We start from the raw sequence: 16,688 nt of genomic DNA, 5'->3' as shown, positions 1-16,688 counted from the left end.
TCCCTCCCTCCCCCCCCAGGCCCTTTGTTCTTGATGCTCCCGAATGACAGTGCTGGTTACAAGTGCACTGCAGTAAGAAGCCACCCCAAGAAGGCCAGGAGCGTCCCCCCAAACCCTCAAGCTCCCCTAGAAGATCAAGAAGCGCTCCCCACAGCCCAGGAGGCAGCTTGGCAGAAAGCCTCCAGGGGTTGAAGAGAGCACAAAGCTGCCCTAGCTGCCAAACTTGGTGGCTTCGGCCCTGTCTCTGCAGGAGTCCTCCCACGCCCTCCTCCCAGGCCAGCCCCAGGGAGACAGAAAAGCCCCTGAGCGAGGCCCCTCCTGCCCTGCTACTCTGCGCTCCCTCCCCACAGAGCTGGCTTGGCTTCTCAAAAGCAGGGCCCATCAGGCTGGAGGCGGCGATGTGTCAGCTGGTATTCAGGCTCTGGTTGTGCGCTCAGAGCGCTCCCCCTCCCCAGCTCCCCAAATCCGCCCACCCACCCCTTTACCCACTTGCTCAGGGCCTTCTGGGTGGCAGCGCTTCAGAGAGAGAGAGAGAGAGAGAGAGAGAGAGAGAGAGAGAGAGAGCGCAGCCTGGAGCCCTGGCTGTGGGGGGTTGGGGGCTGACTCACTTGGGCCCCTCCCTGGTGCCAATGGGGCAGTCCCCACGCCCCTGGGTGCTGGCACACCGTCAGGTTCCCCAGTTTGGAAAAGGGAGCTGCATCCCCCGCGGTGCCTGACCCGAGCCGGCTGAAGATGCGCTCGGTGCTCAGGGACCCGCTGGCCCCCAGGCCGCGAGGCGATGTGTAGGCAGCGACCCCCTACAGCAGGCTCGCTCCGGCGGCCGCCTGCTGGGGCCACCCTGGCCACCGGCCCGCCCGGACGCCCCTGCTCGCCGCGCCCCTCCCCGGGCCGAGGCTCGTCCCCGGAGCCTCGCAGTATTTCCTTCCTGCACCTTTAAGAAGACCGTTGCTCCGTGGTGGGATGGTGTGTTAAAGCCACACAGAGGAAGTTACGCAGCCCGGATCAGACCGGGAGATAAAAGCCCCGATGGTGACCGTGAGTGCTGGCAGGAGGATTTAGCCTCGGCATTAACTTGGAGCTGAGTGCAGGGGGCGGTGAGGCTCCCCGCCATCTGGCCGGCGCCGCGCCCCGGGGGGGATGCTCCGGCGCCTGGACCAGCCGCCGCGAAGCCCACCAGGGCCGGGGGCTGCGCGACGCGTGCGCGCGGGTCCCCCCGTTGCCACCTAGGGGGCCCCAAAAGTTTGCACTTGTTAGCAGCGACCTCCTGCTCGGCCCGGGCGGGCGATGCGGGCAGCGCGGGCGGCCCCCTCCCCGGGCCCGCGTCTCCGGGACCGCTGCGGGCGTGCTCCCGGGAGGTCCGAGGGCTCCCCAGTCCCGATCTGACTGCTGCCACCACGGCCGCGGCGCGGGGCGGGAGCCCGGGTCGCAGCCCAGAGGGTGGCGGTTCCCCTAACCTCGCGGGTCTGGCTCCGGGAAGCTGCTCCGAGCCTGGGTAAGGCGGGCGCTCAGAGCCCGGGCGGCGGGCGGGGACAGAGGCGCTGCAGCTTGCCCAGGATGCTTTCGTTTTGAAAGGGCTTCGGTGACCGTGCAAGCTCTCTCCGGGTCCGGGAGCTCCTCCGGGCAGCCCAGCAGAGGCTCGGATGCAAAAGTTATTTGGTGGCGGCTGCTTCGAGCGGAGGACTGGAGTCGCAGGAGAGGGGTGTGTGTGTGTGCGCGCCCGTGCAACATCTGAAGGGAGTGAGCTTGTCCCCCGCCCTCCAGCCGGTCTTTTTCCATCCTGTGCGCGCGTGTGGGGTGGGGATGGACCGCTGCAAGAATGCTTGCTTACATGTGTTTATGAAGACGAATTTCGCCCTCTCCGGCGCCGCTCCCCCGCCCTGATTTAAGTCTCCGCCATCCAGAGCCACCCCAGCCCGTGCTCTGCGATCTCTGCAGGCGCACGGAGAACTCTTGGCCAGCCTGGCTAGAAACTTCTTTCCGCCCTGTGGAGGGGATGGAAGGTGAAGGATTGGGGGGTGAGAGGGGTGCACAGCTCCATCACCGTGGGGACTCGAACTGGAGCTAGGGGGAGCACAGGCAGCTCGAAGGCGGGAAGAGCATCATGGGCTCCCGGGTCCCTCGGCTCCCGAGTAAGTTGCGGGTCTGGGCTGGGGCTGGGGGCCGAGGGGGCGGCGACAGGGTCCCTGCAGAGCAGCGGCGCCTGGGGGGAAAAGGATGCTGGCAGTTCTCCCGAGCTTTGCGCAGTGTCTTTTCATTAAGGGAGGCGATGTCAAATGAGGGGCCATCCTAGATGCCGGCCCGGCCTTTATTAAAGGCGTGATTGTTAACTGCGCCCGTGGTTTGCACGCAACTTCGGAGAGGCAAAAGGCAGCGGCGGGTTTGCCCAGCTGCTCCGGGTGCAGTGCTCGCCGCTGCCTGCCGGGCCCCCCAGCTCAGTGCCGACTGGAGCCGGACTCTCTCCCCGGCGTCTGCGGGTCCCAAGCTAGCCCCACCCGAACTCGGAGACAGACCCGCGGCCTCCCCAGCCACCCAGGAGCAGAGCCGGGTGCTCGTGCCCCGCCCCCCAAGAGTCCAACTTTCCCGGGCTCCCCAGCCGCGGAGAGGGAGTCAGGGAGGAACCCGAGGTCTGGGGCAGGGGGCGCACCGGGACATCCGAACCCAGACGCCCACCCTGGGAGCGGCGAGAGCTGGGAGGTGGGAAGGTAACCCCCCACCCTTGGGGCTCCCCTTTCTTTGTGGGTCACCTCTCCCACCGCTCCCTTCTGCCCTCTGTCCCGCACAGATGGGACTAGAGCCCTCCAGGTAGACTGCCCCCCAGTCCCCGACCCCTCCCTGTACACACCCCAACCCCCGGGATCCCCAGGGACCCCGCGACCGCAGAGGCAAGTTTCCCTTGAGAAGGGCGCGTAGCCCGAGATTCCGGCAGGAGCCTGCTGGCTGCACGGCCAGCTCCGAGAGGCGCTAATTCAATAAGACAGAGAAATCTGAGTTCAGAAATCCTGATAAAATCTAATTTTCAGGTTTTAATACCCAGGCTATCAACCCCCCTCGGTTCCTGAGGACTCTTAAAAGAAAATAAAACGCATTGATTGCATTTGTTTCTGGCGATGCAGTTTCTTAATAATATCAGGTGGAGATTTATTTCCAAGGAGAGAACCATCCACTAGGATGCAAACCTCTTACTCTGAAATCTCTCCTGCCCGCTTCCTCGCTCCCTGCTATCCACATCATTTTTTTCCGGGGACCCTTGCCTACCCCCTCCCCTTATTTCTTTTTGGCAAAAATCAACTGCAGTATTCGAGTGCTGAGCTCACAGTTCCTCTTCGATGCCAACAACGCCCAATTGATTGACTGGTTGTAAACACATTTTCCCCTGGCAGATTTTGTTTCCCCCCACCCTCATTTTCTAGGGAATGCGTGGCGCTTAAGCCAACAAAACTGCAAGGCAATTAATAGATCTGCGAGTTGCACCGCTTACTGCTCACTGGGGCTCCAGCTCTCTCACCTGGACCAGGGTCCAGCCTGGTCCCAGCTCCTGTAGATGAAACCTCCTTGAGAGCCACAACCCGGTGCTCTGGTTGTCCCCAGCCTTGAGGAGCTCCCTACCTGTTAGTGAACAGTCGGGAATCGGGCTGCTGGAAGAATTAATTAGGGGCATGCTGTTTTCTGGGCAGCTCAGAGCTTGGATGGAAACATCCAAACCTTTGCTGGGCCCTGTTATTTTATTTTTACTACATTTTTCTCAGGTTGTAAAAATAGACACTGGGCACGTTCTGAGAGTTTTCTAGCATGGAGCATATTCAAGGCCAGGCAGACTCTAGAACAGGTTTCTCTTTAAGCAGTTAGAGGTGAGGTGTGAAAATGTGGTCTGGTTGGATCCTCCTTCATCTGTGTTGAGTCCTTCATTCCAAGGGAGGGGAGAGGAGCACATAATGTAGAAGGAGGAGGCCCCATTGCAGCCTAGAGCGGAGGGGTGGCTGGCTGGGGGCTTCTCCCTGAGCAAGGAGCTCAGTAGCCAGACTGGGTGGTAGTGTCCTTTCTTTCCACTTGTCATTTGGGGCAGGGGCATGTTTGTGTCTGGGTGGTAAGGTTTCATGCAAACACAGTTAATTCCCCAGGGACCTTCTATATACAGTGGCTGACAAGGACAGCAAGTGAGAAGCCACCGTCAGTTTGGGGAATTAGAATGCAACGACCCTAGGCATTATAACCAGAATAATTAATAAAACAACATTTTCTTGCTATAACTCATCACAGTAACCTTTGCCCTATTGGCCAGTGCTTTTGGCTGGGATCCCACACCCGCAGGACTCAAATTCGTCAGTGATGTGGCAAGTGCCTGGGAGCACGCCACTATCTAAGAGTCATGTGCTTTTCAATGCAATAGTCCTATTAGTTACAGCTATTTGGGCTCTTAAATAATCACCACAGGCTTAAACTAATAAAGCAATAGACTTTATCCTCCGAAAATGACCAGAATGTTGGCCTCGCTCAGAAAACCTAATACAACAGGACACCTTGACTCCTGTGGAAGGCTCTCCTGTGATCCTAACTTCTCGTTGTTTAAGAACATTAAATTCATTGTCTCCTAGTGGGCTCATGACTAGGGAGGAGTTTGCTGGTGGCCCACACAGGGCCCTCCCCATTGCTGTGAGGAGGGTTTCCTCCTTTTACAACTTTGACATTTTGACTGGTTGGGCATGATGTTTTAAAGCAACCATTAATCAGTGACTCAGGGATGCTTAAAGAGTCCCTGACCCTCAAGCAGGGGCATTTTCATTGAACAAACAGTCCCATAAAGGATGAGGAAGCACGCCACCTTTTTAAGAATATGCCCATCTTTAAATGCGCAACTCTGATATTAATAAAAATAAGCCAATTTTCTCTGGAGACTTTGCTAATGCAACTTCTTTTTTTTTGCTTTTTTTTTTTTTTTACACATTTTGTCAGAGAGCTTTTGTTTCTATACTCTCTAATGCCTCCCTTTTAATTTGTTGCAGGTGCTGTTGCTAATGAGCACGGTCTCTCTCCTCCCTGTACAATGAAAGACAAGCCAGACCCCAGGTACCTGATGGTGTGAGAGCCAAAGTCTCAGGAGCATCACAATAAGTGGCTGATGGTGACTAACCAAGGTCAGCTGCCACCTCCCCCGTTAGTGCCTGTCCCCACCAGAGCAGAAGCAAGTGGCCTCCCCAGTCAACACCTCAGTGGCTTTTAAATTTTTTCCAGTCTAGTCACACAGTCGCTGTCACTTTCAGCCCATATGAAAAGAAATCTCTTTTATTGGTCTGAGATGCCAAGTCCAGTCCCAAAGAGGGAATGCGTTTCCCCGCTATAACATGTACACCTCCTGATTTTATTTTATCTTCACCATGCAGGCCAGAGGGCAGTTACACAGTCGTGTTGAGCACATCACACATTATGGGCCCTTGAAAGACCTGGATTGATTGGAAGGACAGAAATTAAAAGCAATCTGATCCAGCCCCATGCCGGATCCCTGCGGATTTCTTCCTTATCCCATTTCCATCCACCATCACAATTTGAGAGTCTGCCCGATTTGATCAGCTTCACCTCCGGGAGAGGTGTAAAACGCCAAGGTTAGGAGGACAAGAAGTTACAGGCAACTTTTTGATCTGCCCATCAGCAGTCTGAGAAACGCTGGCTCTGGATTTTTCCATATCGGCCATTGGGAAAACACAAACTCCTCGCCGCTGGGCAAACCTGCAGTGCTGGGGTCTCTGAGACATCCCAGCCGCCACCACCTGGTAGATGTGGCATTTCCATGCTGAGGCCCCGAGTCCCCCCTGACTCCACCGGCACCTCACCAGGGCCCCTGTGGGCCCCACCCCTGTGCACTTTCAGTCATGCTGCACCTGCTGGCCCTCCTCCTGCACTGCCTCCCGCTGGTCTCTGGGGACTATGACATCTGCAAATCCTGGGTGACCACGGATGAGGGCCCCACTTGGGAGTTCTATGCCTGCCAGCCCAAGGTGATGCGCCTGAAGGACTACGTCAAGGTGAAGGTGGAGCCCTCTGGCATCACGTGCGGAGACCCCCCTGAGAGGTTCTGCTCCCATGTAAGTCAGCCCCACCCACTGCTGGTCTGTTACTGGTGGAGCTAGGGGGTGGGTCCTGAGACAAACCCTCAGGGTGGCTTAGCAGAACCAGAGGGCCCAGAAGCAAGACCAACTCCAAGGTTTTGGTCCAGCCATGGAAAGGTGCCATAAATAGGCTGCCCTGAGGACACTGGGGGTCATGTGACATTTTGTGGGTAGAGGTGATCTTGACCAGTTAACTTTGGGGTGGTTTCCCATCCAGAAGAGCACAGTATTCACAGTTCCTGCCCTCCTTTGGAGGAAGTAAGGGTACCCTCCACCATGGATCAGTTCACTCCTGTCAGAACCCTCCCAGCCTGCTCTGTCCATTCTAGCACACAGCATCATGATACATCCCAGCCTGCTCTGTCCATTCTAGCATACAGCATCAGAATACCTCCCAGCACTCAACAAGCACTGAGCAGGCACTTTGCAGAAGGAAAGCTGGGAAGCTTGGAGGGGATTCCTCAAGGAGGAAGGGGAATCAGGCTGGACAGGTAGTGTGACCAGCATCCTGACCAGTTCCATCCCATAGTCAAACAGATACTCAGGCTTCATCACCTAAGCTCCTAGTTAGAGATGGGAAGGATCTTGGAGCCCCAGAGAGTTTCAGCACTCAAGTGCTGTTAACAAGGTGGTCATAATGACAGTCTGACCAGGCTTCTGAAGTGTGGGGCTGAGAGCTCGGGGTTTTTTCCATGGGGCTTTCCTCTGGGCTCTGCCAGGCTGAGCCTATGTTGGACAAAGAATGATGGGGGTTGGGAGTAGTGGCTCAGACCAGCATCTCTGGGTTTCTGCTCTGTCACCTATAGAATGGGCACGCTAGCAGCACACACTCGGGATGGTTGTGAGGGATCAATGGTTCAATGAATGTATGTGTGTTGTTCAAAATCGGACCAGACACAGAGTAAGTGCCCCACATGTGTGCTTTTGTCATTCCAGTCCAACAGATGGGAAAATTGAGACGGGAGGGGTGAAGGCCTTTGGCCAAGGTCATACATCAGAAAGTGATGAAGCTGGGAGTCGCACTCCAGAGTTGCTGATCTATGCTGGCTGGGTAACATTCGGCAGGCTTGTCCCTGGCAGAGGCTGGGCAGAGCAGACAAGCTGCAGGGGAGCAGGCAGGAGGGGCCTAGCATCACCCTGCAGGTGGCCGGTACCTCTGAGTATCCTTGGGGGAAGCTGCCAGGTCCCTGAGCTTATAGCATAGCCAACCTGGTGTCCCCAGCCTGGGCTCCTGAGGATGTCTGAATCCCTTGGGGCCGCTTCAGTCACAGCACAGAGCAGCCAGCTTGGGAAGGTAGATTCCCACTTGGGCTTGTCACTGATGATAAGGCTGTCACTGTGGGTGGTGGCTGGGCCTGGGCCAGCTAGGAGAAGGGGGAGAGGGAGGGAGGAAGAGAGAAGAAGACAGCTTAGGGCAGAGAGCCAAGGCTGGATGGTGTGTGGACATTGTTAAGCTGGGGATCAGGACCAGGCTCAAGATAGACAAGGCCCCAAAAGTCAGGACTGAGGCTAGACTAAACCCTCTTCTGCTGCAGTCACACACACCCCGGGCTGTTAGAGTCTCAACAGGATTTGTGACTTTTAAATATTAATTGTTGCCTCACTGTGCTGGGGTCGGGGACCTGAGCCAGCTTCCAGTCAAGGACTTAGGGGCTGCAAATGACCACTAGAGGTAAGTCTGGGGCCCTCTCCTGGCCAAAGCTGGCCAGGAAATGCCTGAGGTCTGGACTGTCGCCCCGTCTACACCTCAGGACCCAGAGCAGCTATCTGGAGAGCTGGTCACCCCTCTGGGTCCTGATGCTAGCTGAACTTTGGGGTTCTCTTCCTCCACCCCTTCCTGTCTCCTGAAAGATGGAAAGAAAGGTCCCCCCAAATGACTGAGGCCTCAGACACTAGACAGCTGTTTGATGGACTTAAATATTTCATGACAGGCTGATTCGACTTTGCCTTTGATTACAAATGTCCAAGAAGGATGAGGGTGCTGCCGGGACAGGCAGAGGGCAACCTTCTTCAGGGTAGCTGGCTTCTCTAGGGAGGTGGGCATCATACCCAGTTTGGATTAAACATCAATGCCGCTGTTTACTAACATTCCTCCTGCCTGGGCATGCCTCCTTGAACTATCTTGAGGGTGACCTGAGGTAAGACCCAGTCTAATCCTTTTTTAACGATTAGAAAGATTGCCTAAGGCCCTCCAAGGTCAAGGAGCTTAGAAAGCAAACCAGGAGTTTGTCTGTGGCCAGAGCACATGCTTACCCACCAGGGGGCATGGTCTCCCCTCTCTGAGTCACCGTAAGGACAATAACATAGGCGTGTCACACTAGCGGGAAGGCAGCCAGGCCAGGTACAGGCTGGCACGTGGGAGCCACTTGGTGTGCAGTGGCCATAATTAGCTTACATCACCATTGTTACTTCTCTCTCTGTGGCTTCCTGGGTTTCTCTGCTTCCCTGGAGTACTCTGTTTCTCTCCAACTTGACCGCATCACAGTCTGCATTTCTTGTCTGTAGGCGGCCTGTGGTGGATGCATGCTTAAGGAGTTTAACCACCTTTAGTAGGGGCAGGTGTAGCTAGCCAGCCACCAGGGGGAGCTCTAATGGCATCCAGACCACCCACTGCCCTCTCGGTCCTGCAAGTCCTGCCAAGGTTAGCTCATCCCTGCTCCCTGGCAACCCTCCTGCTAACGACAGATGTGGGCCTGCCTGTCCCAGCACCCAGCCAACCAGAGCACCCAGAGAGTATCAGGGGAGCCAAGGACCCCCACTCTCCCAGATTCCTGTCCTTCAGCAAGGCCTCTAGAGAACTGAATTGTAAATTCCAGCTTAGTGAGGAAGGGGAGGGAGGTGAAAGGCAAGATAAATGAATAAATAAAAACCTATTGGCTCTAAATGCACAAGGAAAATTAATAGGGATGAGCTCTCTCGGCCGAGGATTCTTGGGCAAGGGCAAAATTTCAATGAGGGCACAGAGGAAGCCCCCAGAGGAGGAGGAAGAGGAAGAGGAGGACAGGGGAAGGGCAGCAGAAAAGGGCTTCTCTCCTCCTCACAGGGAGGACAGCTGTGGCTCCCGGGACACCTCCGGAAGCACACCAGGGTCCGGGCGGGCAGTCTTACTGCCTCCTGCCAGCTGCCAGTGCTACCCACGAAAGCAAGGTGGCAGTCCTTTCTCTGTGCCTTGGGGACAGAACTGACCACTTGAGACTTAGGACAGAGGTGTTGAGGCAGCAGAGGCTGAGCATGCCCAGCTTTCTTGCCGCTTTCTGACAAGAGTGTGGTCCCTGGACCCCAAGCATCATCCTTAGTTTGCTAGAAATTTGGAGTCTCAGGCCCTGCCCCAGAGCTACTGAGCCAGGCTGCAGGGCATGTGGACGCAGGCCGGCCCACGGTAGGGAAGGTAGGGAAGCCTATTGTGAAGACACAGAAGGCCTGCAGTTCCCTCAGGGTCTCTGAAGCTTAAGGGGAATAACAACAGCTGTCCTGGGAAGAAAGCTGAGCAGGAGGGATCCAGGGGGAGAAGTACAGGGTCAGGCACTGGGGTCTCCAAACGCAGAGTGGACCTTACCAAGACTGGAACTTGCATTTCAATCTGTGTAAGACTTAGTAGATGCTTCCAGTGGGGAACAGAGCCCTATTCTGGTGAGAACTATAGTCCCAGAGCTGTAAGATGTGCATCCACATCCTGGCTTTGCCTCTTGTGGTCCATGATCTGGAATGATGTGAACCAGACTGTGGATGTGGCTCAGCAGGTAGAGTGCTTGCCTAGCCCACACAAAGTCCAGGGTTCTATCCCCAGCACCACATAGACTGGGCATGGTGGTACATATCTGTTGTCTCAGCACTAGGGAAGTGGACGAAGGAGGATCAGAAATTCAAGGTCATCCTTAGCTACATGGCAAGTTCAAGGCCAGACTGGGCTGTGTGAGACCCTGTCTTCACAGACACATTCTCCAAGCCTCAGTTTTCCAATCTAAGAGCACACCTGCCTTAGCTACTTTACCACCTTCCTGGAAAAGGAAATGTGCCTTACCGCCTTCAGCTGCTTATTCAGAACTGACATTGCAATCCAGTGTGAGGTCTGACTGTTCACAAACATCTAGTCTTGATCATCCTGCTTTCTCCACTTTTGAAATAGGTGAACATCAAACTTGTCCTCTGGGGAATCTCCAGAGTCTCCAGCTTGCAGGTCCATGCTGTGTGACCTTCAGAGTAAGACTTAACCTTGTTTCCTGAAGTTGGGGCCATGACAAGCCCGCTCCCAGGGCGCTGTCATGTGCGCAGTGCCTGACATAGACACTCAGTTCATGGTGGCTCTTGGTGTCAGTTCTGTACCTGCAGGTGTTCCTCCCCCTTGAACTATGAATGCCTAAAAGTCAGCAAGACAGGTCTGGCTCATTTATCTTTGTGGCCTGGGCTCCTCCTTGTCTTCGTGCCCAAGATGCAATTGCTGAGCAAATGATGGAGGGGAAGAAGGATGCTGTGGTCCAGGAAGGCTTCTTGGAGGAGGAGGAGGGGGAGGAGGAGGGGGGGGTTAGTGCTGAGCCTTGAAGAAGACCCAGGGCTCTGATCAGGACCCAGGACAACTGCATCCCCACTCCCCACCACCCTGGGATTAGCCATGCACTAAAGCCGGAGGGTTTACCCAGTTCTGTGTTTAACTCAGTTGCAGTGACTTGAGGCCCTTAGTCACAGTCCCTGGCTCTCTGGAAATGCCTGAGGCAGGGCTCAGCCAAGGACAAGAATAGATCCCTGGTTGACATCTTGATGCACAGGAGTCTCCTGCTGGGGACATACAGGAGAGGATGGGGTGGTGCTGTCACAGCTGCCAGGCCCATCCACATAGTGTTGTGTTTCTGGCTTCTCTGATGTGACGCGTTGAGTTCAGACACTCTGAGGAGGGCAGGTGCAGTCTAACTGGAAAGCAGTGGGGACACAGAAGGGGCCAGAAGGGACGTCTTCCCGGTGTCCCTGAGACTTGGAGATGCTGGGCTGCCACCTTCCTGGGCTCACCTCCCTCTTCATCCATGCACTGATTTTGATTTTTATTTATTCATTTGTTTATGTTTGAGACAAGGTCTCATTGTGTAGCCTTGGCTGACCTGGAACTCACTAGGTAGACCAGGCTGGCCTTGAACTCACAGAGATCTGCCTGCTTCTGCCTCCCGAGTGCCGGGATTGAAGGCATGCGCCACCACGCCTGATTAATTTATTTTTTTATTGAATTTTTGTGATTATCATACAGTATAATTTGATAATAGGTATTTAAGTCCCCGTCTCTCATTGCCCCCACCCAGTTTAATGTACTCTGTTATATATAATAAGGCCTATGGACTCTAACATGTCTTCAAACGTCCTTCAGTGTGGGTCCATCCACTGGAGCCTGGTTACCCTGCCGTGTGTCCACACTTGAAAGACACTGTCTGCTCCTCCCAGCAGCCATCTGTTGACACAATTTCCTTAGGTGGGTTTGGAGCTTCTTAACCACTTCCTTGTATCTATGCTGTGATTTTTTTTCTGGTTTGAGCTTGCATGGGACTTATGCATGCTGTCACCACTGCTGTGAACTCATATAAGTGACTGACCAGCTGCCTGGAAAACTGTTTCCTTACGGTCACCACCTCTGGCTCTTACAATCTTTCTACTCCCTCTTCACAATGATCCTTGAGTCTTGCCGGGGGAGGGGGGATAATTATTTTTTGAGACAGCGTCTCATGTAGTCCATGCTGGCCTTGAACTTAGGTAACTGAGAATGACCTTGAACTGCTGATCCTCCTGTCTCTATCTCTCGAGTGCTAACATTAGAGGCATGTGCCACTACACCCAGTTTATACCATGCTGGGGATCAAACTCAGGACTTTGTGCGTGCTAGGTGAGCCCTCTACTAACTAAGCCACATACCCAGCCCCCACTCTGGTTTAAGTTTCCTTTTGTGGGGCTGGAGAGATGGCTCAGGGTTAAGAGCACGGGTTGCTTTTGCAGAGTACGGAGTTTGGTTCCCAGCACCCACATGGTGTCTAACAACTGTCTGTAACTCCAGTTGCAGGGGATCCAATACCCTCTTCTGGCCTCCTTGGGCATTGCACACATACAGTGCACTCACATGCAGGCAGACAAACATTCGTACACTTAAAATAAATGAGAAAGCAAATAATTTTTATAAAGAGTTTCCTCTTGTGCATTCCTTTAAGGGTTAGTGCTTCAGGTGAGGTGGGCAGTGGATGGACAGACTGACAGGCAGACTCTCCTGCGCTCGCTTTGCAGTGGGCAGATGGGAGGAGACTCATGTGCGTCCTATCCCTTCTGGTTGTGAGACTTTAGATAAGTCCCTCGTAACTCCAAGCCTCAGTTTTCTCATCTGAAAATAGGGGCGATATTTTCAAGCGTCGGAGGATGTCTGTACGAATGAAATGAGGCAAGGTGTGAGGTGCCCGCAGTGGAGGACCACCCAGGGAAGGGAAAGGATAGCGCCATTCTAGAATTTATCTCGAGGGGCAAACTGAGTAAATAGAAACAATAGGCAGAAGACAACCCTCCAGGCAATGTGCACGGGAATCGTGTATGACGAGCCATGTGCACAGTGAGGTTGCAGGGGTGGAGGTCGGAGCCGGAAGGTTTGGAAGATTCCAAGGTCAGAAGCTCCAGGCAGAAGGAGTGATGACCACAGAAACACAGGAGACAGGAGAGCTGGTGGTGGTGGAAAGCAAGCTCCCCCTCCTGCTACTCCGCTATGGGAACCCCACAGCCAGGGGACACTTAACATCTCTGTGCTGCTTGACAGATGGTATCCAGTGGGCTCCGTGAGTCTTCTAAGGGAGCCACCCTGACTCTGCCTGGCTCCTATCTGCTCTCTAGATTGATAGAGATTAGGGCTCTAGGGAGGGGGATGAGCAGGAGGAGGACCAGAGCAGAGGCGACAGCCAGCGGCACAGGAGCCCTGGGCCCTGGGCCAGATAGAGGGGCCCTGCACCTCACCTTCCAGCCTTGGCTGTCCCAGGAAGGGGATGAACTGCACAGCTGTTCTCCATACACAGACTGGCGAGGCTCACTTGCCTCTAGCCTGACCAGGGCCCATGACGATGGAAGTGGTAGCTAAGGCAGAGCTAGTTCCCCTGCTGTGGTGTGACGTGCATGGGTCAGGAAAAGGGGTTTCTAATTCCACAAGCACACACCCACTGCAGAGGGGGACAGTGAGCCAGAGAGAACAGATTGGGGAAATGGGGGCCAAGAAGACCAGGGTCAAGCCTCTTAGCCTCAGTTTCCCCAACTTTGCAACAATGATGTTTGCTAGATTAACCCATTTATTTGGTGCTCTTGGGTGGTTGGGGGAACCTCAGCTGGTCACAAACAAACAAGAGAACCCAGCACAGAAGGAGGGTTTCCCCATGTCCACCCGGGCATGGCCCAGACCTGGGCATTATTGAAAAAAGTATAGCTTTTTTTGAGACAAATTCTTATGTAGCCAAGGATGACCTTGAACTCCTGATCCTCCTGCCTCTACCTCCCCAGTGCTAGGATTACAGGTATGTGCCACCACGCCTGGTTTATATGGTGCTGGGGATCCAACCCAGGGTTTTATGTATGTTGGGCAGATACTCTACCAACTGAGCCACATCCCCAGCTCTCAACCACTTTTATTTTTTTCAGTCAAGACAGGATCTCCCTGTAATCCCAGCTGGCTGTGTAGACCAAGTTTTGACCTCAATCTCTGTGAGATCCACCCACTTCTGCCTCCCAAATGCTAGGATTAAAGGTGTGCACTACCACGCCTGGCTCCTAAACAACTTTTTAGTTGAGATAAAATTAACCCCTTAGAATTTTAAGAAACATTTTTATTACATTTTATTATGAGGGAGGGGCAAGAACACCACAGCCTATGAGGGTCAGAGAACGACTTTCAGGAATCAGTTCATCCCTTCCCCCATGTGGGTCCTGGGGATGGAAGTTGGCTCATCAGGCTTCATGGCAAGTGCCTTTACCTGCTGAGCTAACTCAGAATTTATTTTTTTTAGAAAAATTTTAACATGAGCCTGGAGAGGTGACTCAGCAGTTGCCCTTGCAGAGGACCCAGGTTTGAGTCCCAGCACCCACATGGCAGCTAACATCCATCCATAGTTCCAGTTCCAGGTGATCTGATGCCCTCCTCTGACTTCCGTGGGCATTGCATGACACAGCTGCACTTACATACATGCAGGCAATACACTCATACACATAAAATAAAAATAAAAATAATAAATAAGGACTGGAGTGATGGCTCAGCAGTTAAGAACACTGACTGCTCTTGCAGAAGATCTGAGTTCAAATTCCAGTGCTCACGTGGTGGCTAACAACCATCTGTAACTCCAGTTCCAGGGGATTTGATGCCTTCTTCTGACCTCCTCAGGCATTGCATGATGGGTGCACTTATATACATGCAGGCAATACACTCATACATATAAGATAAAAATAATAAATAAAATAAATAATAAATATAAAAATTTTAACATGGAAACATATATATATATATATATATACACACACACATACAATTTTCTTCTAACAATTTAAAGTATGCAACGTAGTGGCATTTAACACATCTACAGTGTGGTGTGGTCAAAGCCTAGGCCTGGTTCCAAGACAGCCCCATCACTCTGTATGGAAACCTGTGTGATTGGACAGTCCCTCCTCAGCCCTCTTGACCCTGCCAGCCACAAGTCTGCTTTCTCTCTCTCTGGACTGACTTTCTGATCAATATGAAACAGAGTCTCATGGCAGTCTTCATGTGCATTTCTGTTAAGCATCTTCTCATAAACCTTTTGGCCATTTATTCTGTGGAGAACATTCTGTTCAGGTCCTTTGTCCATCATTTAATTGGGTTGTCTCTTGTTGAGTGGTATGGGCTCTTTATATATTCTGGATACCAGTTGCTTATCACATATATATTTGAAAATACTGTGGATTGTCTTTTCACTCTCTTATTTGTGTCTTTTGATGCACAATACTTTAAAAAATCTTTATGTGTGTGTGTATATATATATATATTTTGCCTGCATATATGTACAAACGTGTACCATGTTTGTGCAGTGCCCACAGAGGCCAGAAGAGGGTATCAGGTCTCCTAAAACTAAGGTTACTGACAGTTGTTAGCCACCATGTGGGTGTTAGAAACCAAACCCAGGTCCTCTGCAAGAGCAGCCAGTGCTCTTAACTGTTGAGCCATCTCTCCAGCCCTAAATTTTAATTTTAATAAGACACAATTTAATTTTTTTCTTTTGTAGCCTAAGAAACTGTCGCTAGATCCATATGTATTTACCCCTGTGTTTTCTTCTAAGACTTTTGTAGTTTTAGTTCTTACATTTAGATCTTTGATCCCCTGGAGTTCCCTTTTGCATATTGTGTGAGGTTGAGGGCCAATTCCATCATTTCTCATGGAGCTCTCCAGCGTTCCAGCACTTTTGCTGAAGGGTCTGGTCTATCCCCCTGTAGCTGTTCCTGAAATCTTTGTGGAATGTCATTTGACTATGTGCGTGTGCATTTATTTCTGAACTCTCAAACTGATTCCTTTGAAGCTCTGAGCATGGAACTTAGACCAGAACTTTGTCCAACCTTCCCAAGGGAAGGTTCTCCTGCATGGGAGAAATGACTGTTACTCTGTTATACCCATTTTATAAACAAGGAAACAAGACTCCGGCACCAGGTGGTGTCGGACCCCAGCTGGGCCTTGGTGGGAGCTGAGGGCTCAGGAGCCACACCATACACTCACCAGCGCCCCCTCCTGCCAGTTCTCCATTCCCTAATGTGTCTTTTAGGCCAAAATATTGATTGACTCTCAGAAGAGGGGCCTCAGGTGGGCAGAGATGCTGTGCCATCTCTCTGGTCTCCTGTCAACTCTCCAGCTTCCCTTCTGCCTACTCAGCCAGGTACCATTGCCATCCAGGGGCTGCTGTATAGTAGATGCTAAATAAACACAGACTACAACCATTCCCTCCATCTCAAATAGAGGATGTAACTTAGGAGGAGTTACACAGAGACCGTCTAAGGCCAGAGGAACCCCGATGTCTATAAGTGCACTGCAGTGGAGCTAACCACTCAGGGGAAAGCAGGTGCCTGGACGCTGACCTCTGGCGTCCCTCTGGCCTTGTCTCAGGTCTCTGAGACCCACCTTACCCCTAGCAAGTCCTAGGCTCCTGATGGAGTCCAAGCCCCACATGTGTTCCATCCCAGGCCTCCATCCTCGTACTCACTGGATTTGATCTCACATGGTGACACAAACTGAGGGACATAAGCCAAGGGCTGGAGGTTGCCCTCTTCGTGGCCTGGGGTCCAGAGCTGCTCATGTAGAATTGTCAGGGTTAATGTGCTCATTCCCTGGCTCTCGGGCTGTCACCTCTGTCACCAAAGGAACACTCTGAGCTAGATCTCAAAGGCCAGAGGGGACCGAGCAATCCCATCCTTACCCCTGCCTGCCACAGTTCTTCTGTGATGGTACCATGACAGTGTGAGGTCTGGGACTGAGGCAAGGTAAGGTGGTGGTGGGAACACGCATGACCTGAGAGTAGGAGCCCGGGGAGCTCACCCTTTCTTTCCACACACTGGCATGTCTCCCAGGAGACCGCGTGT

At 53.0% G+C, this 16,688-nt stretch overlaps 1 protein-coding gene across 8 annotated transcripts in view; it reads left to right on the top strand.

Moving 5' to 3' along the window:
- Positions 1 to 902: 902 nt before the first annotated feature.
- The window catches only part of Ntng2 (netrin G2), a 71,243-nt gene continuing 55,457 nt past the window's right edge, over positions 903 to 16,688 (top strand). The window contains exons 1-4 of one of the 8 annotated variants that reach the window (XM_008843966.1): positions 1,014 to 1,035; positions 1,573 to 1,699; positions 5,001 to 5,132; positions 5,379 to 6,077. In XM_008843966.1, the coding sequence (XP_008842188.1) occupies positions 5,865 to 6,077 (213 nt within the window). In that variant the 5' untranslated portion in view covers positions 1,014 to 1,035; positions 1,573 to 1,699; positions 5,001 to 5,132; positions 5,379 to 5,864. The other 7 variants (XM_029568760.1, XM_008843969.3, XM_008843971.3 and 4 more) reach the window with 7 other exon arrangements.

The sequence above is a fragment of the Nannospalax galili genome, unplaced genomic scaffold (genome assembly GCF_000622305.1).
Source record: "Nannospalax galili isolate Female #2095 unplaced genomic scaffold, S.galili_v1.0 scaffold300, whole genome shotgun sequence".
NCBI classification, from domain to species: domain Eukaryota; kingdom Metazoa; phylum Chordata; class Mammalia; order Rodentia; family Spalacidae; genus Nannospalax; species Nannospalax galili.
Note: the sequence above shows the minus strand (reverse complement) of the source record. Positions and strands in the feature narration are given on the sequence as shown.